The 26,918-nt window shown below is 46.0% G+C and overlaps 1 protein-coding gene and 1 long non-coding RNA gene across 3 annotated transcripts in view; one reads left to right on the top strand and one right to left on the bottom strand.

The window, feature by feature from the left end:
- The window catches only part of COQ8A (coenzyme Q8A), a 40,507-nt gene extending 20,400 nt beyond the window's left edge, over nt 1–20,107 (bottom strand). The window contains exons 1-4 of the mRNA XM_061475227.1: nt 20,093–20,107; nt 9,421–9,615; nt 6,792–7,202; nt 5,502–5,568 (exon numbers count right to left, since the gene is read on the bottom strand). Coding sequence (XP_061331211.1) covers nt 5,502–5,568; nt 6,792–7,202; nt 9,421–9,597 — 655 coding nt within the window. The 5' untranslated portion in view covers nt 9,598–9,615; nt 20,093–20,107. The remainder of the gene's footprint in view (nt 1–5,501; nt 5,569–6,791; nt 7,203–9,420; nt 9,616–20,092) is intronic.
- A 385-nt stretch (nt 20,108–20,492) lies between these two features.
- Nucleotides 20,493–26,918, top strand: part of LOC133280459 (uncharacterized) — a 16,965-nt gene continuing 10,539 nt past the window's right edge. For both annotated transcript variants that reach the window (XR_009747176.1, XR_009747175.1), the window contains exons 1-2: nt 20,493–20,543; nt 21,038–21,118. This is a non-coding gene — a long non-coding RNA (uncharacterized LOC133280459). The remainder of the gene's footprint in view (nt 20,544–21,037; nt 21,119–26,918) is intronic.

The following is a 26,918-nucleotide window of genomic DNA, read 5'->3' as shown; positions in this document are numbered from 1 at the left end:
GTTAAACAAGGGAGATTTAGGTTAGATGTAAGGAAGAAAATCTTTACTATGAGGGTCATGAGACACTGGCACAGGGTGCCCAGAGAAGCTGTGGCTGCCCCATCCCTGGCAGTGTTCAAGGCCAGGTTGGACAGGGCTTGGAGCAACCTGGTCTAGTGGAAGGTGCCTGTGGCAGGGGGTTGGAACTGGGTGAGCTTTAAGGTCCCTTCCAACCCAAACCATTCTACAGTTCTACAATTCTAACATCAGGCTCAGCAGTAAAAGCCTGAAGAAAGGAGGATGAAGGGAGAAACACATTTGGGGTTAAGATGTTTGTCTTCCCAAGCAGCCGCTACAAATGCTGAGGCTCTGCTTCCCAGGAAGCAGCTGAGCATCTGGCTGCTGATATGGTGCAGTAAATAAATTTCTCTTGCTGCTTTGCATGCACATGGAACTCTGCTTCCCCTATTTAGCTATCTTCATCTCAACTCCAAGTCTTCTTGCTTTTGCTCTTCCTATTCCAGACTGTGTGGGACAAAACAAGTTAGAGGCTGCATGGTTCCTAGTTGCCAACCAAGGTCAACCCACCAAATGCCATTCATTTGTGACCAGGAGCCATCTCTCCAAAGCACCTGCAGGGTTGTAGAAACGCACTCTCCTCTGGGCCACCAGTCTATTGACCTTGCACAAGTCATTTCCGACATCTTTCATTTTCCTTGTCTGCAAGATGAGTATTTCCTCCAAGACTTATCATTTTGGGACAATTTTCAGCATCACTGAACAGCCACAGTTCAGCGCCTTGGAAGACAGCATCCCAGAGCACCTCTAGAAAGTCACACTCCTGTATTCACACTCTATGCAGGCAGATTATTTCAGGCCTGGAAAATGCCACTTGCTTTTGTACCAGCAGGGTGCCTCTTCAGACATTTTCCAGGCATCTCCAGCAGCCGTTACACTTCAAACCGAGTCCATCTAGAGATGGTCTGGAATCACTTTTGCTCAGGAAGAATCTTCTTGCTCAGCAACTGCCACAACAAAACAAACGGGAGACTGAATGGGCTGTTATCACTGTGCTTAGCCTGCCAAGCACAGCGGTGGGCGAGACTCTTCCCTGGAGCAGCCTGTGCCCTCGTTTCAGTCACGTCAAGCACTGCAAGCAACACACAGAACATTCTGCAAGCTGCAGATAGCTGGCTGTCAGCGTCCAGTAGCTTTCTGGGCACGAAATGCTCACCAGAAGAAAGCCACATTCAGGTGACAGCTGAATCCTGTAGTTGTCCTGTATGTACTTTAAAACCATACCTCAAGGCTAGCTTTATTTTTGTGCAATTGCTACACTCCCATTAGATCTAGCCTCTACTACAGTCTTCCTGAATGTTCTTCATTGCAAAAGGATTTTATTATCTCATTAAAATAATAAACTTCCAAACCAGGAATATGATTAAGGGAGACAGGAACTGCTTAGAAAAGCCAGATGACGCAAGGAAGGGAGAATGGAAATAAAGAGAGGATCAAGAACTGTTTGGGTGGAACCAATGACCCATCAGGCTACAAAATAAGCATGAAACAAAAAAACCACACCAACGCTGCAGAAAAACCTGTTTTACCAATTCCAACCCGGAGAAGAACGAAATCAAATAAAACAAATAAAAATCAAGGCTATTTAGTACCACAAATACAACCCCCAGCAGTCACGCCTGCTGCTGCAAGCGGCATATAAAAACACATACAAAGGACAAAGAAGTTCAGGAAAGGATTTCGTGCTGATTACAGAGAAACATTAGCTCAGAATTACATGCAAGCATTGGAGAAAATTATCTCCAGTCTTCCCAGCAAGATGTGCTTTACTCCCAGAAGAGGGGGGAAGCCAGGAAAACTGCAGTCCAAGTATTCCTGCCTCCCATTACTCATTTGTCCACCACCTACCACTGTGTCCTGACACCGCAGCTGAGAGATCAACATTCCCTCTAACATTAAAGGGGTACTGCAAAAGAACAAGCAAAGACAAGAGGAATGATTCAAGTGTGAATGGGATCATGCCAATAGCATGGGAATTCAGCTACCTGAACCCCAGGAATAGTTACATGAACTCTGCTTTTGACCTACTCAACACCTCCATCTTCTCCCAGTCTAAAGTATTGTTGCTCTCGCATGGAAGTAAAGAAAAAAGTGGGATTTATCCCACCATGAAAAGTCAGAATCACATGCAGGTTTGAATGGCATGAAGGGGATAAGGGATAAATCCACATCAACCATTATACAGTGGTCTTCTGAGGCCTTCAAATGAAGATGATACCCCAAAGCACACAAGAAACAAGAACAAAAGTGCACAAAAATCTTACTTCCTCTAAGCTACGCTCCCTCATAGAATCAGAGCATCCTCCACCTTGTTTCTGACCTATGTTGAAAAGGCAAGAGAAAATGCACAAGAGAACACACACACTGTGCAGGCACAGGGAGCTTCCAACTCAGCTACGCCCAAGCTATGAAACACTTACAATTTAAGCTTATTTTGCCTTTTCCAAGCAAAGTTATATATACAGTAAGTTGGGTTGGATCTTGGAAAAGCAAAAATCTTCATCTCCATTGGAAACTGCCTCTTGCACCCTTATGAGACTCCCTTTATCACTCTTCAGCCCACAGATGCTTCTAAAAACTGTAGATGTTGTCTCTTGCATCACTCCTAAGAACACCCAGAAGGGACTGACAGTGAGGACAGGCAGTAGCTAGGAGAGACGCACAAGTACAGCCTCCCCCTGCTCACAATCTAAGAGGAAAACACTCCACCATAAGCCAAAGCTCACCAACAACTTCCAAGGAATCAAAACCAGGTAGAAGCAAACGGTACATCACAGCTCTTGCCACCAGCTAATGTTTCTTGGTTTAAAGATGCAGTTTGTAAAGAACATTGCTCGTCAGATGAGAGCCAGTCAGGAACCACACACTCAAATTAGCCAACAGGGTTTCACACCTGCACTGGCTCTCTCAAAGCTATGTGCAGGTTGGAAAAAACATTGTAAACTTGGAGCAAACGGCAAGCAGGAGCTGCAGCTCACTATAAAGAGACACCCTCCTTCCATGCAGCTCTAGAGGCTGTTTAAAAGCTCGTACCGATGTGGATTAAGACCTGACTGCTAAGAAGCGTTCCTTACAGGTAGTCTTCCCCATGTGGAGCTGCCCATGCTGCTCAGGCTCATCACAACCTCAGAAACCTTCTTTAACATTGCTCAGCCTACCAAAATACTACCAAGGGATTTCTTAAACCGGAAAAGAACCCTACCTGTAAGCCATATTCTTTGTTTGTTAGCCAGTATGTTCTGACAAAACTATTTCTCCTTGCCATTGCAAGGAGGAATTCAGAGGGAAAGATAAGCAGTAAGTGCTAACAGGATTGCAGAGACTAGAGACTTTGGACATTATTTTTGCAACACAACAACCCCCCAAAAAGCAGTCTGAAAGCAAGAGCTGTCTTGTCAGCAATTTCAATCATACAAAACAGAGATGGGGAAGAGAAGGGCAAGACCAAAAAACACGATGACACACATTATTGGGGATGCTGCTTAAAAACAAGCCCTTTCTTACTTTCCCTTTGTGGTTTTGGTTTGGTGAGGATTTGTTTTGCTTTGTAACCTGAGGTTAGCAGAAGACAGGTAGGCAGTTATATTTCCCCTTGACGCATGAGTCAGCATTTCCTCGTGTAACAGCCCTGCATGCCAAGAGCTGGAGCATACAGCAACAGCACTGGAGCTCAGGGTTTACAGAAGGTTTGGTCATCTGCCACTTCACATCCACCAGCTGTCAGCAACAGCCACGGATAAATTTGGAAGGTGACAGCGAGAAGTGTTGTGACACTTGCCACAAAAGTCAAGGCTCCATTAGAACAGAGATCTGCGTGCTACTGGAGCTTAAAAACAAAGGAGTCAAGTGAGTTTTCAAGTGATGCCTTGATACTCCAAAAGACAGATCTGGAATCCTGCTTCCTTTTCAGGAATACTAAGCAAGGAGAGAAGCCAGACCACCTGCAGTGAACTTAGAGAGACCAACATTAGAACGTTTAGTGATCACAAAACTCACTTTGTTTATTCCTGCACTACACAGAATCAGTCCCTGCCCTCAGCTCCTCCTAGTGTGTGTATTACTCTGACAAGAACCACACAGAGGAAGAATAGTAGGGGTTGGGTTTTTGGTTTTTAGTGTAATAGTTGATCTGAATTACATTTGACTGGTTTTCTTTCTTCTGGGATCCATAACACGAGGATGCCTACTTTGCACATGTGCTTCTTTATCAAACTTTGTGGAAGAGAATCCCAAGAGCCACGAGGGCCTAACATGCTACTTCACAGAGCGTACAACTGTCACAACCTAGATAGGCTAGTATTATCCCAAAACACTATGGTCACCAAAAAAACCCCCACTCAACCAAAAAACCACCTACAACAAGAGACTACTCATCTAATGATGTGCTAAGGAAGCCTAACTGTGATCATCTTTTCCACCTGCAATACTGCAATAGTTCCCTTTTTCTCAGGAACATTCTAAGTCCTGTGATGGCTTGGGACATAAGATATTAGATAAGCACCATCTGTTATTATTACTAAAGATACTTCTGGTTTTTAACATCCTAAGTGCCAGCCTGCAAATAAATTCTTTACATAGGTTTCAGCTTGATCTTTCAAGCTCAGACTTTACATCCTGGGAGAAAATGGGTTATAAGCAACGGCTAAGTAAATCAAATCTCCCCGCCCTCAAAAATCAATACCATGAGGATATGGTTTATATTTAACCACTGTTCAGAGAAGTAGCAAAGACAAGGTTGGGAAACAATTATTTTTTAATAACAGTTGCTCCAGCTGCCTATGCTTGTCAGCAGCAGCACACTCTAAGGACCAAAAGGATGCTTTCCTCAATGAAATGAAGTCACACATGCAGGACCAGGATATTTGTACAGACTGCAGAATTCGTAAGAGGGAGAGAGTGAGGTACAGCACGGCGCAGTATATGTTACCATGAAGACGTGTAGTTCTACTGTGTGCACTCTCAAATCTGCAGCCCTATACTCAGAGTGACTTCTTTTTTCTCTCCCTCCAGAACAGGTATATAGAAACTAAGTTTCAGGAAAATATCAGCCTGCTGTGCTCAGCCAAATGAAACCCCATGCCAACTCTGTAGTTGCTGTTTACAGGTAGCTTCCTGAATAAAGCTGAAAGGCCTGTTCGGGTAGGGAGCTCTTTTCGTTGCCATACTATCACAATAACAGTTAGATATATGCTGTAAGAGTGACAGAAAGCAGGACTCAAAGTATAACTTCATTCTGACTAAAGGCCAAGAATTGGAATGAATTGCAATGAAAAAGCCCAAACCAAGCTCTGAGCTAACCAGCTGTTTGTGGGAAAGCACTTTCCCATCAGCAACTTGCCTAGAAAATAGAAGCAACCACTGCTTCAGCAGGAGCACTAATCATAGCCTGTCATCAACCGGTACGTACAAGCACAGTGACTGCAAGCGTGGGTGTGCAAACTGACCTCCAAAGTTGGCGAGCCGTCCGATCCTGGTGACGGGAACCTTCCTCTCCCGGGCCCGCTCGCTGAGCTGCAGCGGAAGGAGGCAAAGGAGAGCAAAACAAAGAAATACACAAATGAGCTGGGCACTCGGTCAGAGACCTGCAAATTCAGAGCGCAACTTCGACAGCACTTGAACAACTCCGTGCTGCAGAAAGTGAACACTGAGCCCTATGTTGAGAGGTTTTCAAGTGAGCACGCTGCAGAACACACACTATGAACCAAAACATACACTAAGCAGAGGAGTAGAGCACAGAAAGTGAAAGGCATAACAAGCACATTTAGAAACCTCATTTTTATTTTCACCTCAGCAGCCCTTACGCTTCGAACTTGGAGAAGCGGCACAGTGCCAACCCAAACCCCCTTCCACACATGCAATTAAAGCTCATGGAAGGCTATCAGGTGTCTAGTACTGTAGACAATTTCCCTATGCATAAGAGCTGGAGCAGAAGCAGCACACAGATTCATCAGAGCAATATCCTGAGCGAGTGAACCTGCAGTACCATCTTATACTGGGGCTGGCAAAGGAGGCAGAAGATCAGAGCAGATGGCAAGCACCTCCACTGCGAATTCTGCTGTGGGCTCTCTGTGCTGCCTCACACAAGGGCAGGAAGCACCAAAGCAACAACTGTGAGCTACGATACTCTCCAGTCTACTAATGCTCAGGGCAACACTCCCCCCACCTCTACAAGGACTGTAAGACCCAGGGCAGGAAACCATAGCCTTCACTGAGAGGAGCTTAGGCCCAATTCATTCTTCGCAGCCACAGCAAAACAGCTAGCTAAAGGGAACAGGGCCTTTCAAGGAGAAGACAGACTCTTTAGGTCAGTCTTCAAACCTTTGCAGGCTACAGGTGAACCCACCTGCTCAACATTTCACTCCAAAAACTGGGATGAAATACAAACCCTTCATTACGTTAACATATATCAATAAATACATGGAGTCTTCATCATCCAGTGAACGAAAGGAGAGCTCCCCTTAATATAAAAGTAAAGTCTAGCTCTGTGCATGGTTTTTAAACATCCTCTTATATCAGAAGATCTGATATAGATGTGGCAGGTCTGAAAGGAGAGCAAGAAAAGCTAATGACAGAATAAAAAAAATCACAGAGATCAGAGTTACTGAGCACTGACTCTTTTACATCCCCAAAGAGGAACAGTGGAAGAGGAAGAAGTGAGAGAAAGGAAGAGGTGAGTAAGTACAATCCAGTACAGGAACTGCAGTACTGAGAATCCTTAATTTAAAAGGACATACCATCTGTTTGTAGGGTTTCTGCTCTGAACCTGCTTTGGCCTGTCTGGCTTTATCAATATCTTCAGCTGTTAATCCACCAACAGAGGAATGGTCTTGGTGAAAAGCCCTATTTTGTCCAAAAGCAGCAGCAAAAGGATTTCCAGGGTCCCTAAAGCCTCCAAATAATCTTGCATCCATTTTGGGAGGGAAAGGCTTCTGACCCATGCCAGAATCTCCAGTCTCACCAACACTTCTAAGAGGTCCATTTGCAGTGTAAGAGTAAGCAGGGCCTTCACCGCTGTGTTCATGAGGCTTGCTGGAGGCAGTGGAGAAGTCCATTGGAGCATCTGCCGAGTCTCGGGCTGAGAAGTCATAGTCTTTCCCAAAATTCTCATCGAGATCAGTTAAGTTCTCCTGCTGTATGCCCAATTCCTGCAAACAATTACAGAAGTACGTTAAGAACTTAAAACCTGCTCCTTACCCATCCGTGGTCCCCAGAGGTGGGCAGTTAGGCTGTCATGTCTCCACAATAGGTAATTTGTAAAGGTTCTGGCACTGCAGGCATTCACAGTAAGAGACAGGAAAAAGGAAGACATTGAATCACTGGGATCACTGGTAGTCTTTTCAACCCCACTGATGGGACAAATTCATCAATAGCTTCTCAAACACCCATAACTGAAGACACCTTGTTCTACATACACTGGCAGGGAGGGTCACCAATTGTGGAGTTCACTAGGAGCAAGACACTGCTCAGAAATAACAGGAGATGGGAGCTGCAGTATTGCTTAAGGTATATTTAAGAGGGACAACAAAAAGCTATGCCTCATAATATTAAGTTCTTACTTCTACTATGCTCCCTCCTGCTGTCCTGTCCCTAATCATGCAAGGTCAGCACTTACCAGCCCAAACCTACCAAAAGCAACACCAGATGCCTACTTATTGGCAAAGTAAGCTCAGCTTTCCATAGCCAAAATATTGCCAACTGCAAAACACATTTCATCATTCAACCACTAAACTGTGGTTTGGTTTCTTGTCATCCCAAAAGAAATAAACAGAATTCTGTGCTTGAAGCAAGGATAGCAGCATCAGACACAGCAACCACCAAGGCTAGCTTCTCCTGACAGTGTTTTCTGTTCTGACCTGGCCTGCAGGAGCTGCCCCAGTAAGTGCAGGTATTTCCCACTTTTCAGTGTGGAAATAAACACAACCAAACACATAACAGCAGAGCACTGTCTCCCATGTACTTGTTTCTTGACATATTCTAGTTACCCATCTCAGTATGGCAGATGCTGATGGAAGAACTGATGACTATTACAGCCAATCAACAGGATCTTAAATCCTGTTGTGGTGAGGCAAGGAGGCAGCATATTTTAAGCTCTTTCCTAAACACTAGTTACATTTCTTTTCCTTACAGAAAAGGAAAACCAGACCATGGTCTTTCCTGTTATTCAGCAGGTCTCATGCTATTCTGATCCTCAACATGACAGCACGGGGGGGGGAGGAAATCTATTTACAGATGGGGACCGTGGCCACAACACTAATTATTACAAGCAAGTGGTTCTCTCTACTGCCATACTTAAGTTTTAAGCATGCGAGACAGCCAAAACCCTGCCACAGATCAAAAGCAGTGACATAGAAGCTTCCCTCTCTTCAAAACAGAGGGTGTCATAGCTTCAGACTATACATTTCTTCTCAAGCCCTACTTTGACAGCAGCTTCTCATGCAACTCATTGACAGAGCACAAGGCAAGTGTTGTGCGGGTTTGGTTGTGGGGCCCCTCCTCTGCACAGAAACAGGAGGACACCCTCTCTCTCTTCCTAGGTGAAAAAGAAGGACAACGGCAAGACAAAGCATTAGCCCCATACACACACACACTTAGGGAATTTCTATTAAATACAAGGAAGAAAACACAGGCCCAGATTCTAGGTCTGAAGCTACCGGCTGCCATGATAGCCGCGATAGTCTAAACTAATAGCATAGAAAACATCAAAACCTCACTTGGTTTCTGTTTCAAAAATGATTATGAGCTACACTGTCTAAAGGATGATAAAGGATGATCATTTTTGATTAAGAGACATCCTCAGACAAGGCCCACATTTTCAAGAGGGCTATACAGCAAACATGAAGCTCTTATAAATCCATCCCCATGCCTGGTGATAGACCCTGTTGCTTAAAAAACATTTGGCTTTTAAGTTCCTTATTTGAAAATCCAGCTCTGAAAAACCCAGTCTGGGCTGTAAGCGATGAACACCTGAACCATTCTGCACCAACTCCGCCAAGAAAGGAAGCAGCACCGAGATAAATCCAACTGACTCTAGAAGAGCTCATTCACTTAATCAAAGGAGAGATAATCAATGACTGGATTTTAAAGGAGACTTTAAATAACAAAGCTGCTGGCCCACCTTAGCAAGAGTTTGATCTTCGACAAGGTGAGGGGAATAGGAAACAACATTCCCCTCCCATTCCTGTCCAAGCACCTACTGCACACCACTGAAATCCTGGAGAATTCCCAGAGTGTTGCAACACCTGGATTATCGATCCAGCACTTCAGAACTGGGTTCTTGTTCCCTATGCAAGGTCCTAGCCACCCTCGCAACAAAACCAAAAAGCAAAACATCAGACTAGACTGTGCACAAAGAGCTTTGCTTACCTGCATCTTCCCCAAGGCAGAACTGAACTGTTCTTCAGCAGCAGCCTGGAGAGTCTTTGCGATGGTAACTGCATCACCCCCAAGGAACACCTGCCGAAGCTGTCCTGCTTGGGTTTCTACGATTGCTTTACTAAGCTTTGTCAAGCCCCTCATGATCAAGATGGCATCACCCGCCATGACCGATGTCTTTCTGTGCTGAAAGATGAAAAAGGAAGAGAGCAGGGAAAAAAAGAAAAGCAAGAGGTCAAGAAACAAGTTTGCAACCAGTTTCAAGTCATCCGAAAGCCACCCCAGACAATCCCTTCCCACTTTGGCAACCAGCCACCATGGGAACTTGTTTGCAGCCCAGCTTGAATGACAGCTAGTTAGCTGACCTTACCAGGCAAAGGGAGAACTCACCTCATGACTGGTTCACTAGTCATGAGTGACTCCACACAAAACATTCAAGTTACCATTGAACAGAGGAAGCAAAGACAGGTAAATGTCAGAACTCTGCAAAGATGGTCTCGATTCCTTCCAGATGTTTAAGAAGGATTTAAACCATTAGCATTTGACCTTTCATTATTATCAGGCTCTGGAACACATTCTCAGAGCCTGATAGCAGGGATGAAGTGCACTGACAACTGTCACAGTGCATTCCTGCCCTGGAGCAATGCCTGCTCATTTTACACAGCCAAATTTCTTCCCCCACACACCGATGAGTAAGCTTTGTCTGTCCTTCAGGGCTAGTCCACTCAGTCCCCAAGTTGTAACTCACTCTGCTACTTCTAACTGGAAATCTAAGTATGCTCAGAACACCTACCACAGCATTTGCAGAGTACTGCACTACAGCACTTAAGTGTTTGACTCAGTCCCCATTCCTGTTCAAAAGGCTCCAGCCTGGATTCCTAAAAGTGTGTGCCATTTTACTGTCTTGAAATGCAAACTAGGCACTGCAGGATGCAGGACAGAGTATGTCTGAAGAGCAAGTGCCATCGATTCCTTTGAACCAAGCTCAAGTTCAGGACACCAGCTTTCCTACATCGCTGTGGTTCATCAGGAGTGGCTGGAGTGCCAAAACCATCTTGCAATGGAGATTTTCACGGGCTTATTTCATTCATCTCCCACATATTTCAAGGGCAGTCAGGGTCACAGCTCCAGGGCTCAGTTGCACGTCCTCCCACTTTTGCTAACGCAGAAGATAGAAGCATGTGGTTGGCACCAGATGCTGAGATTCAACCTTACCCAAACAGCATTCTCTGCAATAATTTGGATTAAAAAAACACCCTTATGTTCTGGCTGCAACAGGTAATGAGCACTACTGGCCACATATTTAAGTTATTTCCTAGGAAGGTACACAGGCACCATTTCATTTTTAGAAGATAACCCATCAACACACACACATACACTGAAACTATAAACAGTAATACACCGACGTTGAGTAATAATCAACAGCACACATGGCATTGCATCCGGCTGCAGATCACAAGCAACCAGATCCAGTTACCTTTTCAGGAAGCACAAAGCCTGGCTCACAAACATGTCATGCAGGAGAAGTGTGGACTGCTATAAGCTAAATATCTGGCTAAGTACACAGCCTTGCTGCAATCACACAGGGCAGACGAGTGTTTGCAACGAATCTGGGCTTAGCAAGTCGGACATAAAAAACAAAACTGCAGATTAATGACCTGGGTAGACTTGTGTTCTCTTTACTAGACCTATCCATACGCTCCAGCCCAGGAAGAAGTGTTACTCCTGAATCTCTCCAGTGTTCAATCACTACGGTTGGTTTTCACATTGTATAATGCACTTCTAAACTTGAAAGCTCCCCGTCAGGTGCGGATGCATACTCTGCCAGCAGGAGGTGGTTCCCCACTACCACCTCCCCAACATCTATACACTGGAAATTTCCACATGGATCTTACTCAAAGCATTTACGGGCGGTCCCTGCAATTCAGAGGCAGGCAAAGAAACCAGCCAACAGCACGGTACCATCCTAGTTGAAGCAAGATCATTCCAAGGTTGTCACTACTAAGAAATAAGTACTTTTGTAGTTGCAAGTATTAGAAGCACAGGAAGGCTTGAATGCAAAAAGTTCACTCCCTCCCAAGAAGGGCAACACAGGGTAATGCAATATAGATCACTGTACGCTCAAACACATACCGAAACACTCACTTTTAACACAGATTCTTGCTAACCAATGATACTAAAACTATACTCTCCTTTCACCCAAAACCAGCTGGAGGATTTATCTGAACTGACAGTTCTAGTACGCTAAATGTACATTTAAAAAAAAATAAGGGAAAAATAAGGGGAGCTAATACAACACACACATTGCACAACACACACTCAACCCTCCACTGCTAAATATATCAACAAGCAAAGAGGACCAATTGCCCCTTACAGGTTCAGCTATAAAAGACAGCACTCGGTACATTGCTACCAAAATCCTTACGATTCCCATGCCATCATTCCCATTTCATCTGCACAGCAGCTATAACCACCTAGGTATCATGCATGTTGTTTCTTGGCTCAGAAGCATCAGCCACGTGCTCCCCAGAGCACAGGCTATCACAACAGGCCATTTATCCCAGCACCCTGCTGAAACACTTCCCTGTGTAGGAAACACAAGCCTACAGGCAACCAAGTTGCTCTTCTCAATGACAAGTACCCATCACGAGATAATGTTCCAAGAATAGACAGGGTCAGTTTTTGCTTCGTAAACTTCTCACAGTTGAATGTATCTCTAGAATGCATCCCCACACCTTCTAGCATGAGGAAGCTAGAGCCAAGTCCTCCTCAGACACCATACACACAAAGGCTCCCAACAGGCAACAGATAAATTTTGGTGTTTGTACACATCTCTCCATTTATTCTCCTTTTCCACATGCTAACATGTACTCTGTCAGACACACTGAGCAGCTTCTGACTCTATGGGCTTTCTTCCAGATGCCTGTACAGTCAAAAGTATCTTACTCATGTCTACACTAACACATATATAGGGCAGATCAAGTTTAAACACAAGGAGATTTCTAGCCTTACAGAAATATACTAGAAGTATTTCTAAACATTTTCTGTGCATGGCAACACAGCCTCTTTCAATGAAAGGGAGTTACTTTCACCATCAGCAGTTTGCTACCACCCAAGCAAGCAGCTCATCTACCACAAGATAATTTAACGAATACCACCACAAACACAACAGTTTTACACTTTCATGTAAATGAGACCAAAATGAAACTCTAGGCTGGACAGGCAGCAGTAAGGCAGACAAACATCATACTTCCAAAGGAAACTGTCTCTATGCCTTCCTCTCCTTCCTACAACCCTTGATCACAATCGCTGTTATCTTAGCTATAGCTAAACAAGGACTATAATCCTGCAATCAGTGTTGCAGCCACCTACACCACCAGAGTGTATCACAAACATCACAAACAGGCTACCGCAGATGACTAGGTACTCAATACATTCCTTCTGTGGCCATAAACCAGCAGTAAACCTCAAAATAAGTATTATTCAATTAATCTGTTCTGCAACTCTTTTTATGTGTGTTGCCATACCAACCCTTTCAAGTGGTCCTTTCACTTGTGGCCTTTTCCAGCTCCATCACACACCTCCCCACCAGTTCCTTTGATACCAGATTTCCAAGCCCCTGTCTAAACATTTTCATCGGCTGCATTCCCTGGGTTGCAGCTGACCCGTATTGCAACTGTGCAGGGCACAGCACAAACTGCATTTTAAAAAGAGAAAGTTGCCATCACCGTTTATCCTTGTGCATTCTTCAGTCTTTCCCTACCCCGCATGTCCAAAAGACATGGGTTTTGAGCTCTGATCTACAACAGAACTAACTACTCAATTATAGGAGTCCTGCCCCATTGCTCTGACGCAAGCCTCCTTAAACTAAGTTCATCAAGTCTCTAAAAGCTGCTTTAAAACTACCCCTGCATAAATCAGTTTACCAATACCAGCTGAAATAAACACCTCTGAAGGGCAGGTGGAACTTCTTCACTCTAATCACTGCAACAGCAGCACAGGCACTGATAAACTGCTGCTCGGCGGACAAATACATCTTGTCATCAAAATTCAGAAGGCTTAGCAGTTGTTTTTGGCGAATAACAGCTAGTTTAAAACCCAGCACGAACAATTTTCCCCATAAATGGCTTGACACTCAACACGAGTGAAAAGAATGCTTGGACACTTTAAAAGTAAGCAGTCTGCTTTATTTTAGGCATAGATACATCAGTGCGAAGTGAATGCTGTGGACTGACGGCTCCATTTACTTCTTTCTGGACAATGTCTGGGGCCACGCAAGAGCAGAGTCACAGCCCACACGCCTGGAATTAGAGTCTCTTTCTACCCTGGCCATGGATCTAGAGATTATTCACTGACAATTAAGATCCTAGTGAGAGAGCACATCCCCTCATTACAAGCTGCCTCCTCTGCTGATACACCCCAACACAATACACTAATGAATTCTGTCCTGGGTACGTGCTGCTTCCCATTACACTGAGGTAGATCCGACTTAGGCTGCCACTCACTCGCTTCTTCACAAGAATGAGCTCTGTGCCTGCTCCTGGGAATTAAATATTTGCAGCTGGAGAACCAAAATAAAGTTCCAGTTTTGGAACCCTTATTTGTGGGGGAAAAAGATTTGGGCTATTGAGCCACTATTTGAACCTGGAGTTGTATTTATACCTAACATCCTATCATTGTATTATCTGTGCTACCAAGAAAGAGATGAGGACAAGGACAAAAATGAGGAGGGTTTTGGCTATTTATGCACTGGACAGCACTCAGAACAAGCCATCGCACTGCAACCTTTACATGGCTCAAAAGTTGCAGGCGCACGCGTAACTTGAATTAAATAAATAATTCTGACAAGTGAAGTCCTAGGGGCACAGTTGGACTTAATGATCTCAAAGGGCTTTTCCAGCCTAATTCCATGAATTCTGTGACTGAAGTTACTTCCCACGCATGTGGATCTTTCATCCACCAACAAGGACAGTAATATATTAAAATCAAACTGGAGCATGACCACAAGGTATATAGATTAATGAGATTCATGCAGATATTCGAAGCATATGCTTAAACACCTACTGCAAGCTGAAGTTATACCTTTACTTATGTTTATGGTAAGTTCACATGAAGACACAGTCCACTAGTTCCAAGTGACCCCTCTGTGTTAACCATACAGCATCCCTTATAAAGACAAGTCCCCCACACCTATATGGAACAGCTCTAAGCAGCACTATTTACTGCTGGTTAACCAGAGCTAAAGCTCTGTCTGCACTGATTAAATCCAAACATGGCACTTCAAACAGAAATTAAACATGACAAACATCTCTCCCCAAGTTTGCAGAGCAGCTCTATGCTCTCAGAGTCACTCCAGCAGCTGCAGCACAAGACAACTCATTGTCCAGCTCCCTCGGATGCACAGGGAGCCAATCCCTGTCTCATGCGCAGCTCCACGGCATAAAGCTCTGTGCAGGGAGCCAACAGAGCTCCCCACTGGCCTCACACTCAAAAGTAGAATACAAAGTATAAATGAGGGAGGTTATCAGCCTGCAGTTAATTACTTATTGCTTTGGCACACACTGCTATGCTGTAATTGTTTTTATGGGAAGTTGTTACTTTCTGAAAGTACACCGAGTCTAATTCAGGAGTCTGAAGCCTAATAAAAAGCTACACCTCCCAAACAAGTGCAGATTCCTTCAGACACAAATACACCATTAATTAAGACAAAATTCTCGAGGCAAATAGCAGCTCTTGCATTTGCATCTAAACACACATCGCTCACGTCTTGAAAAGCTAAAGAAAAGGGACTGATATCAAATTCCCCTACTTCAGAGGGAAGGGAACAAGTAATCTACCCAAAGTCACACTACAAGTCAGTGATAGGGTTGGGAACAGATCACAGCTCTCTCCAGAGTACACCGATCCTTACAGCAGGCAGGCTATACCTAAGTGTCCTTTAAATACCCACCCCTGCAGAGCAGAGACAAGGATTCATAGCCAGTTCACTGACCATCTTAACGGTATAGTGTTAACAGTTGTATCTAATTGATTAAACACCACACCAGCAATCATCTCCAGTCAGAGCCTTCCTAATTATAAGCTCCTGGAAATCTAGACACACCCTGTAACTGTACTGTAGCTCTGCATTCCTCAGGTGTAGGAGGCTATTTGGCTTATTATCCTTGTACAACAGGACAGAACCGTGCTCACTGCGTCTTGAGTCATTACCTTACAAAGTCAGTAAGAGGTACCCCACGCGCATCTCGCCTCTGCTCACACAGTGACCATAACCCTTCTGTTACCATCACAAGCAGATTAACACCACAGCTTCCCACTACTGATGCTGCAGGCATGTGTGTCTGGACAGATCTCATGGTTTTCAACCTTGCCCTCGAAGCCAGGGGTAAGTTCAAATTTAGTAACTTACAACATATCCTTGTCTATTCATAGCCCCCTTACACAGCTCTGATAGCTAGGACACTGCTTTCTTATTTCTAGCTGTACCAAAACTTCCCTCTAAGCAAAGGAAAAGTAAGGTGCAAGAAGAGGACCACAGGCAAAAAGAAAAAGACTACTTCAAGAAGACAAAAACTGATCTCAGTGCTGAAGGAGAACATGGTCTATCAGAAGCTACAGCTCTGCCACAATCCTCAGACAGGTTGTGTCAGCTCCTACACACCACACACCGAGTAATGAGCTCCATTATTTCTCATAACTTACTATTAAACCTAATCTGCAAGCTCTCGTCCCTGATAAAGAATCTGTAATCTACAACTGTTTATGTTGTATATTTTATGAAATCTAGATGTTTATGAAATCATGTTCTATATAGCATAAACATATCACTTTTCCAAACTAGGAGAGACAAAGTTTTCAGCAACTTATATAGGTACCTTTGTAAATCCCAAACCACATCAATTTCTGCTCCACAAAGTTTTCTAATGCAATGTAAAGTTCTAGACTTTACCAATTTTTTAAGAGCTCTCCGAAAAGAACACTGGATCCACTTGCAGCTTACTGGCCAGTCATTACCCTTCCATCTCTTTCCTAGTCCTGATTATTCCCTCGATGAGCATTTTGACCATATCAAACTAAGACAAGACGTACTTCTCCCAAATGTCACAATTCAGACAGCAAAAGAGCTGTACATTTCAGAGTATTACATCAAGCCCTTTCATAGTGCATTCATTCAGCACTTCCAGGAGAGCCACGGGGTGCAACTGGTTAAAAGGAGACGTGACTAGCAATGAAAGGGACTGCATAAAGATCTAATCTACACAGAAAACCAGGACAAACTAGAGAGGCAAAACAAACACACTAAGACAACTATCTAAGTGGAAGCTATTGCCTGCACAACACAAAACAGGTCTGGGACCACCTAGACCACAAGCAGATCATCTTTCATGGTGTCTGTATGTACAGGATCTTTAAGAAAAAGACAGCCTTATGCAGTTGGCAGGAAAAGGCACACCTGTTTTAACTCTGCGTATGGGTACAGACTTGTTTAAGCAGACACAGGATTTTGTAGCTTCTAGATGCCCACTCCACAGGCTGACAGCTATGTTCTTCAGAGAAACTAGTGTATTTCCTATGCTGTGAGAAGCCCATAGTACACCAGAAACCGACTAATTGGGAATTTAACACACTTCATTTAGCACTACACTTCTGTTTACTGACAAAACACAAAAGCTGTTACAAAGATGTGCAGAAACACAACTGTGCAATGAAAGGGCAAAATTTGGGTATCCCATTATTTCTTTGTCACCAGCTTAGGCAAGTTTCATTTTTCTGTCTGCTGAGGGACGGAGAGGAACAGCGATGGACACAAACAAGGGGCATCTAAAAAACCGAGAGCTTCTTTGAATGTAAAGATATGCTTGCGTCAATGAAATGAGCTTTCTCTGCTGGATGAGAAAGCAGTGGCTGATTGACCCTCCTCCCTCAAACTACTGCGCCTCACTGTCAGCTTGCATTTTGGTTCCATATGCGCACGACTTTCTTCTCCGGGTACTGAAGGAAAGCACTCACTCAGAGCACAGGCAGTGCTTTAAGCACTTCTAAAGAACAAGTTGAGACAAGCTATTCTTCTAGAGATGCTCTGCCCCAGAACACACAGCTCAATAAGCCAAAAGCCTCCTCTTCCAGGCTCCTTCCTTAAACAGTTTTAGACAGAAAACTACATATGCACTGGAGATAGGACACCTAAAAACGCTGCTTCAGACTCACTACCTCCTTCCTAAGCTGGACGATCCATCCATCAGTACTGAGACACTGAAGAAGTAAGAGAACTGCTTATTCATGCATCTAGCCAAGTCCTGAGGTGCGTTTAGCAAGCAAGCTGGAGCAAGCAAGTTATACCATGCACAGTGACACGCAAGATAAAAACCACAAGATGCATGCCATCCCTAGCATCTTTGTTAAGACAATAAGGAAAACCACACACAGGAAGCACAAACTAACCTTTACCTACAAGAAAAAAGCCCAAACTCTGCAACCAATGAAGCAGTTTAACAGGAAGGAAATCAAAAGGCAGGAATTCAGCTGCTGCCCCCTCTCCATCTTGGTTTCTAGAAAAATAAATACAGCCCAACAGAGTGCAAAACAACAGGCCACCACTTGCCTGTCAGAGGACTACCAGAAGCCAAAATAAGTTCCAGTCTTGCTGCATGGATGCAATACGAACTATTATTAACCTGCACTATCATAAAGGAAGTAGCCAGAGCTGCATTCCACAGCACAGAAATCTCCTTGACAGCAAGGAAACAAGGTGATCAGCACTCAGACAATAAACACATAAGGGAATTCTCCACATCTTCTGCTACTTATCACACTATTTTTAAAAGGGAGACACTGTCAACATGCAGCAAGACACCTATCTTTTATCCCCGTGGATAACATACAACTGTTTATTCTAAGCATATCTTACTCAAGGCTACCAAGGTCACTGCTAACTAAAAGCAAAGAAAAAGCATTTACAAGATACAGAAACAAGTCTCCTGGACTAAGAGCAAGCAGACTGGTAAGCACATGAATTGCAGCTACGCTTCTGATGATGATATATGAAAGGGAGACAAGTTCATATTACATGGCAGAGAAATGCAAGACCAGCAACATTCTCTTTAAATACCGATCTACTTTGAGCCTTTAACTCAGATTAATTTCTGAGCCCCTTCACAAGTCTTTTATTGAGCTTCTATTGACTCGGTCCACCTCCTGCACCCAGTGCTAAGAATTATTATGTATATGCTCAAAGAATACACCCCGGTTCAGTAAAGCAACCTAAGACAAGCAACTTGAGAAATAAAGAGCAGAAGGTTCAATCTTTTTAGGAAAGCAATACTCTGGGTTACTGAAAGAATTCATTTCCTCTTACATTTTTCTTTGCCTAAACATGAAGTAAAAAGAAAAGCCTACTTCACATTCATTAAAAGCAGCCTTCCAACTCATTTTTCATAATGCTGACTGCAAGACTGCATTTCCAATGCACAAAGGGAATACAAAGAAGCTCCCCACTCACACTCCTGCTGGGTGGGACTTCTGTTGGGATATCAGAAATAGTGTTAGTAAAGAAGCCCTGCAGAAATTAGGATGGTCAGTGACTATACCGCAGCATTATACAAGCTAAACTTTTCTATCCGTAGATACTTACAGGCAGTTTGTTCACTGCTTAAAACTCGGTGTCTCCCCATTAACTCCTATTCAATTTGTTCCAAAGACTCTACGAGCCTGTTCACTTCTCAAAAGTAAGATTATTTCCCCTAGGGGCCTTCCCAAAGCCAGGGGCTCACAGGGCTTCCTTCCCCCATTTCAGCCGCAAGCAACCAACAGATTTATTTTGCGCCCACCTTCAACCAGTCGCACGGCACAATCCCAGGAGCAGCCAGAACGCTCCCCACGGGAAAGCCAGCTCGGGGCAGGGCTCTGCACCTTCCTCCGTGATGCCCGTCGCAAAACGCCCTCGCTGCAGCGTCGAGCACCCCATTCCATCCTTTCCCCTAGGCAGCTTCGGGCCGGACATGCAGAACACGCCGCGCACCTGCGAGCCGAGCAGCGACCCACCACGTCCCAGGGCTGGGGGACCCGGCCGCTGCACAAGGCCCGGAAGCGTTCCGCGCTGAGCAGCCGGGCCCAGCCACCTGCCCCGCACGGCGGGCACAGCTCCAGGAGCCGCTGCCCGGCGCCCAGCCCCGTAAGGCCAACTTCAGCGGCGCGGCCCCGCTGCTCGCCGCCCGCGGCGACACCTCCGTGCGGCGCGACGTCCTGCAGCCGCTGCCCCGGCAAGGGCACGGGCAAGGCCGCAACCGGCCGCCGCCTGGCTGGGTACGGCCCCGCGGGGCTGGGGGCAGCCGTTGGCACGCCGCCGCCGCCATTGCCCCACGGACCCTTCACACGTCCCTGCCTCCGACGGGCAACGGCGCCCCAGGGGAGCGACCCCCAGGACGAGAGGCCAAATGGTGACCGCAACCCTGCTCCGCGGAGAGCACGGCCGTCCTTCCCGCGGCAACACCGATACCGCCTCCCTTCCCGCACCGCTCCATTGCACTGCACTGGATCGCACCGCATCGCATTGCGCCGCGCTACCGGGTACCCCGGACCCCGCAGCCCCTTCCCGCCGTGGTCACTCCCCATACCCGGCTCACACGCCCGAACCGGCCCGAACCGGCAGCCGCCACGGCCTCACCTGTCCCCGCTCGGCTTCACCCACCGCAGCACACCCCAGCTCCGCTCCGCCGCACGCCCACCACCCGGGCCCGCGCTTGTTTACCCCCCCGGCCGAAGTCCGGCCTCACGCCCCGCCCTCTCGCCGCTCCCATTGGTGGCTCCTCCAGGCCCCGCCCCATACCGCCGCCGAGGAAGCGTGCCGAGCCCGTGAGCCCCGCTCCTCCACCAATAGCCGGCGAGCTCGGGCGGGGCGCCGGCCAATGGCGGGCGGGGAGGAGGCCGGGACGAGGCGCGCGGCGGCGGCGGCAAGGGGACGTGAGGCCCGTGAGGTCCGTGCGGCGGGTGCTGCTGGGCGGGGGGCGGCGGGGTGAGGTGAGGCGTGAGGTGCGTGTGCTGCGGGCGGGAGCGAGCGAGCGGGAGGCGGCCCCGTCACCAATGGGGACCGGCCCGGGAGGCGGTGTCAGCCCGAGGTGCGGGGTCCCGCCATGGGCGGGGAGGGGCAGGGGCAGCCAGCCCTGGGGGCCGGTGGTGTGTGGGGAGAGGCGATGGCAGGAGCCCCACGGCTGGCAGGCGGGCGGAGCAGCTCCATTTTGTGGCGCTCCGTGGCCGAGAAACCTTCGTACGTGGAAGCCAGTGGGGTTTTTCAAAGCGCTGGCTGACAATCACGGTGATGCTGCTCATGCACCGAGCATGAGGTGATTCTTCACTGAGAGAGGGTGCTCAGGCTTTGGAACAGGCTGCCCAGGGCAGTGGCAGGGTCACCGTCCGTGGAAGTGCTCACACACCATGTAGACGAGGCCCTCAGTGCCATGGGTTAGTGGTGGCCTTGGCAGTTGGGGAACGGTTGGACTTGGTGATCTTGAAGGTCTTCTACAACTTAGTTGACCCTATGATTCCCTGCATGTGTTGGCAATGGCATGCTGTATACGTGTGGGAAATAAGAACAGTGTGTTGCTTCCTCCAGGCTGATTCCAGCGCTGTGGTGTCTCACATGCTGCAAGGGGCTGACAGTAACAGCTCGCTCTGGGCTGTCCGGGATGTTCTGGTAAGCGCCTGTCTATGTCAGCAGCTTTCCTGTCTGAGAATTAACAATACATTCTTTATGGTGCATTTGCCACATTGCTGTGTTGGGGCAGAACTGTATTTGGATGAGGTTTGGAGATTAAATCGTTCGTTTCTTCTTAAAACAAACAGGATTTATAATTCTCCTCTAGCTGAAGCGTAACTTACAGGAGTGACCAGCAAACAGCCCCGAGCTTTAATTTCAGCACTGTCAATTGCTTGCTTTAGCCAGCGTTTTCAGCTAACTAGTAGCTTGAATTGAGCACTTAAATCCACACCAAAGGATCTGTGTATCAGAGTTAGTAGGAGCTGTGGGTGCTGTGGATTTGTGAAGAAGGAAACTGGGTAAATGGTCTGCTATAAGTGCATATGGGGGTTGAACTCTACACAGCCCACTGGCACTACTGCCAACCTGCTAGTGCCAAACTTCCCCCCCCCCCCTTATCTCCCCTTGTAGAAGGGGATAATGATACCCCACATCTTCAGCAGCTCATACAAAAGGTTATTTGTCTGGTATTTATGAACACAGAAAATATTGTTCAAATACCAGCTATGTTCCTTCATGTTTTAATAAATACATAAAATCATATGTTTCTTACCCAAACCCCACTCAGCTTCCCAGGTAAGCCATGAGGTCTCTGCAAGGCACTGAACAAACAGCTACAAATGCATTTAGCACACCTCATCACCCAGACATCCGACTGGAAGCAAGGCTCAGTCAGTACTAGAAAGGCTGGGTTTGAACTCGAAAGGTTAAAAAACCAGTTCCTTGGGGAAGACACATTACTGATGTAATTGCTCCACACACAGGCTGTGCGTAGACACAATATAGCTGAAATGGAAAGGCCAAACATGACACTTGAATGTTTGAGAAGGGAATGGAGGTTGGGTGTGTTAGATGATGCAGAAACATGGCTGCAATAGATACCAGCTTTGAATTGTCAAAAAAATGCCAAGCTTTCTTCATTTCAATACTGACACACGCATGCAATTCACTGTTCTGTTTGTGGTTAATTCCACACTAGTTTCTCCAAAGGGAAACTCATCTTCACTGTCATCTAAGTTTCATATGTTCTTTCTAAGGACGCTCTTTATCTACTCCTGTCCTGCATTTTGGATGTCAGTTCTAAGTTTCTGTGTAACATCACTCTGCTTGCGTCAGCTCAGCATTAATTGTGAAACAGGTCTTACTCACTGTGCTGAGCAGGGAGAACTGCATGGGTTCCTGCATGAGCATGCTGTCATCGTCCGAGACGTAGGCAGAGCAAGCACAGGATAAAGCTCTCCCCATCTTTCAAAGACAGGCCTGGCTGGTTCCCTTTATTCCCACATGGTTAACCAGTGGGTATTTCTGCCTCTGCTCTTCAATTTGCCTCACACCTTCTGTTGCCAGGCTTTCTGCAGCCTTGAAAGACCCCTTGAACTGGAGCACAAGGCTAGCTCTTTCTATATTTGGACTAAAGAAGAGAGAAGTGTCTGTTTTCCCACCCAATTCGGAAAGCTGGACTGAAGGTGCTGGGAGCAGATGTCCTTTTTTGTTGCTTTTAGCTCCTGAGGGGAATAGGGGCAGGACACCCAGGATTCACAATCCAGAGGCCAATTGTTGTGGGGATGGCTGCCTATCTGTGCCCACAGTCCTAAATAAAATTCAGACATGGTGTGTGTAAAACACTGGGAGAATTGTTCCACGGCAAAAGCCATGCGAGATCTCCCTGTAAACTGGAGAAAAATGTTAAAAGAGAAGAAAATGTTGTCAATATTTTGCTTTAGTGTTACCAATTAGGAGGCTTACATCCGTGAACCCTAGGAAAGAAGGATGGGGCACAGTGCTGTACTTCAGAAATAGACCAGGGAGTCCTCCTACTCTTCAGAAGGGGTATCAGTGGTTCATGTAACATGGGTAACAGTTCCCATGGGCTTTGGGAGGTCAGAATTCAAGTTCCTTTCCTGCTTGTGAAGACTTACAGCATTCCACCCTCACATCAGGACCCTAATCATTATGCATGCCATTGCCTTCTCCTCTTTCTAGCCTTATCCATGTTATTAGGTTTTATTATTATGCTTTACACAATGGGAAAGCCCAGCAAGAGGAAATGAGAATGGAGCACTCCTCCATCCCTTCCAAATCCCAGACAGATTTACAGCTCGGCCTTGTGCAAACTGTGCCTTGTTCAGAGGGAGGAGATGTGAATCCTGTGGGGATCAGCCCAGGCTGCCCCATTCTGGTTTTGTACCCTCCACCACAGGATTGTAGGTAAAATAGCAGTGACACCTACTTCATTTATGCTTTGCGTAAGCTGTCAGAGTTTGTGTAGGAGCTGATCTGCTGCATATGCTATGCAAACACTTCCTAGATTAAAGCCCTTCCAAGCGGGGTAGAGAGAAGAAACCTAGGAAACTTCTACACAAAAACCTAAGCGCTGGCATCCTTTGATGCCTTAGTGTGATGTGACGGCAGAATGAGGTTATTGCAGGTTGAAAGTTTTAACTTGCATCTAAATCTCATTTAGATCTTGTGCTCTGTGCCTGCATTCTTTTACAGATGTGTGCAATGCAGATCTGAATTTACAGAGCAAGCCAGAGCAGTCCTGGGAAGAAGCAAGTTCCCAGATTTTGTGAAGCCTCTTAATGACCCATAAGAACAAGAGTGAACATTATTAAGAAATTGGTCACAACACATCTTTGGCACTACAACTGTCATTTACTTCTCACATCTTGGTCAGTGTTAAGATTCACTCAGATTTCAACATCCTTGCTGCTGCACCCAGAAACAAGAACATTTCTAGCAAGAATCTTACACCTATGAGGATTATGTAAATCAAGCTTTTATTAAATTATAATGGAAGTATGATAAATTTGATTGTGAGTTACAATACATATATAAATAGCCTCGTGATAAATCTATCATTATATATATAAATATAAATTATTATACATTTAAATTGTGACTGAGTCACACCTCCCCAGAGCCTTCTCTCTACTGATATTAAGATGCTTTGTTGATGATTTAATTCTCTAAACATCCTGATTTTGCAAGTCAGAAAGGGGTCCTTACCCAAGATCAGTGTGGAATAACTTGATGTAGCAGTTGGAAGTCCTCACTCCGTAGCAGATGCTTTAGCTGTGCCATCATCTCTTTGCCTCACATTGCCTGTTTATAGCTATATAAGGAAGGGCTTAAATATGCAGTTTCATGAGGTGCACAAAACAGATCTGGTGTGGCATTGGGCTAGAAGCAGCAAGAAAGGTGCAGGGAAGAGCGAATTCAGGGCTGTCAGCATGGTCCTGTCAGCCTCTTGGAGGGGCTGCATTCCTCCTTCTGTTTGCTGTTTTCTGTGAGGAGTCTGTTTGCTCACCTCCTACCAGCTCACTGCTTAGTGAGTGCCAGGGAATACCCAAGAAAAGCTCTGCCAGTTCTGATGCTGACTGCTTTGAAGAACCCAGTGAAAGGTTCTTTAAAGCCTTGTACAAAGTGGGTCAAGTTCCCAGAGAGGAACGTGGAGAGGAACAGTGGCTAGACTTCTATGGACAAAAAGAGAACTGGAGCTTGGAAGGATCTTTGGGCCCTGCAGTTAAGAAGGGCTCCGTTGCAACAGGAAATTAGTAGGCAGCCAAGTAACCTGCAGAAAAAAAAGATTTAATGGAGCCTCAATTAAGCAGCTATTGGTCATGTCATTACGTGGAGAAGCATCCAGGCTATTGAAGAACACTCAGAACTCCTCTTGCATAGGACAGGCCCAAGCTGTTTCTCCGACCACAATAAAATCTACATCACCATCCCTCCCCTGTGCTCACAGCTAACCACAAAGCAAAGGCTGCTCTGAACATGTTTCCCTCAGTCCTTCAACAAGGAACTGCTGAGGGTCAGATAAACAACCTCTTAAGGAGTTTTGCCTTGTGTTCACTCACTGTCTTTAGACGGTATTTCTTCAAGGCAAGAGGAATGTTTTATCTGACTACATAGATTCACGGTGTTCCAACAACATAGTAATACAGGGATGGTGAACTGGAACAGCTCAAGTAGAAGTCGCTGGACAGGTGGCTTGGTTTTAGTAGTTAAGTTGTAGGCATTTCAAAACTTCAGCAGGTTTCAGTGACGCTGTTGGTACCATATGTTATTTATATGGGTTTATGGCAAAGAATGAGAGCAACAGCCTTGTAAAGAAATGAGATCTCCCTGACTCAGGCAGTGTACATGCACATCCTCTATCATCATAGGATCCAAATGATGAGCTAGTTCTGTAATGCTTAGAATTGCTCTGATTCCTGAGCTGTGTATTTTCGTCCTGAAGCACTCGGGCATTCTTTGCACTTGTCTTTCTTTTCCCTCTCCCCTCACTGCAAAGGGATGGAGACAAGTTTGTCAGTGAGTACTTTATTTTTAAGATGGTTTAGTGCTGCCAAAAGGAGACAGTGTGGCAGTTCTCCAGACAAGTGTTTTCTGTCCAAGAAGAAGATACACTGCAGAGAGCAGGACAAGGGTTTCTGGGGCTGTCAGTGAGCAGGCTTGCTCCACACAGCTGGAAAGAGCAGGAAATGCCCATTGGGCTGCTGCAGGGTCCCTAGCTGGAAGGAGGTGGGCAGAAATGGACTTCAGGTCCTATGGAGAGGACTGCTGAAGGGCTGTCTTGTTCTGTCACTGAAAAATGAGGGGGAAGAAGACACAGGTTTTGCCTCTAGGTTTTGCCTTGCTGAGAAACCTGCCTTCACAAGCACCTCTCTGTGCCCTTGTTCATACCACTCTGGGTCACCCAGAGAGGGGCTGCCTTGGGGAAGCAATGGTGAAGTGTTGAACCACAGAGGTGATCTATTGTCTCCATGGGTCTGCAGGGAAAAGACCACCAGAGGCCTGGGAGGCCAGCACTGGTAACAAAGGTTAAGGCTCAAGCATTTCTTGGTTACTGCTATTCTCTACCCAGAACAGACTGGTGGCTCTGGACAGGGTATTTATGGCTCATGTCATATAGCTCTAGAGCATTGAGGACTGAACTCTAACAGGAGGTGGGTGCAAGCCACCAATGCTGGGGTTATCTCTAACAATTATTTGGAGAACAGGGAGCAAGTCTACCCTTGGGGCATTTTAGATGGTACTCACCTGGTTTTCTCAGGGATGAGGCAGATCACAGCCTTATTGTCTTTCACTGGGGTTTGTCCCTGGCCTCCACACACACATGCTCAGGGCACTGGATAACACAAGTTTCTCTCCAACTGGGTGAAAAGCAGCATTGCAAATATGTTCTCACAAACTAGAAATTTACATGTAGATACCTGCATTTTTTCCCCTCTTTATTTTATTAAAGAAAACCAAACTTAGTGTTATTCTCTAGATGAGGTGGTAACAAGCCCCAGCAAGCCCAAGCTACACGAGGGTTGCCAGAAAAAGTTGTACAGCATGCCACACATATGCCACCACACTACGCTCGGCTGTGGCTCATGTCACCCACCACTACCTCCACACTTTGCCACATGCATGCTAAGTGGGTACCAGTGCTTTGGGAAACTGAAGACAAGCCCACGGGGATGGAGTACATTGAGAGAAGGACAGTGCCAGCTGGAGAGGCTGCAGATGGAAGCACTAAATAGAAGAAAGTGATACCAGTCCTTGTCTTTGGATAGCATGCAGGACAGTGTAGGGCAAGGACAGGCACCTTGCCCCTGCCACTGCAGCAATTAATGTAGGAAAACATTCACAGTATCATGCTTGCCTGTTCAAATTCTGTTGCACAACAGTGCTTTTTATGGCTATGGAGCAAAGCCATGTTGGATGAGATGAAGAGTGCAGC

This window comes from Pezoporus flaviventris, unplaced genomic scaffold (genome assembly GCF_033815535.1).
Source record: "Pezoporus flaviventris isolate CSIRO_AGI_PZ_B2104156 unplaced genomic scaffold, CSIRO_AGI_Pfla_v1 ptg000083l, whole genome shotgun sequence".
NCBI classification, from domain to species: domain Eukaryota; kingdom Metazoa; phylum Chordata; class Aves; order Psittaciformes; family Psittacidae; genus Pezoporus; species Pezoporus flaviventris.
Note: the sequence above shows the minus strand (reverse complement) of the source record. Positions and strands in the feature narration are given on the sequence as shown.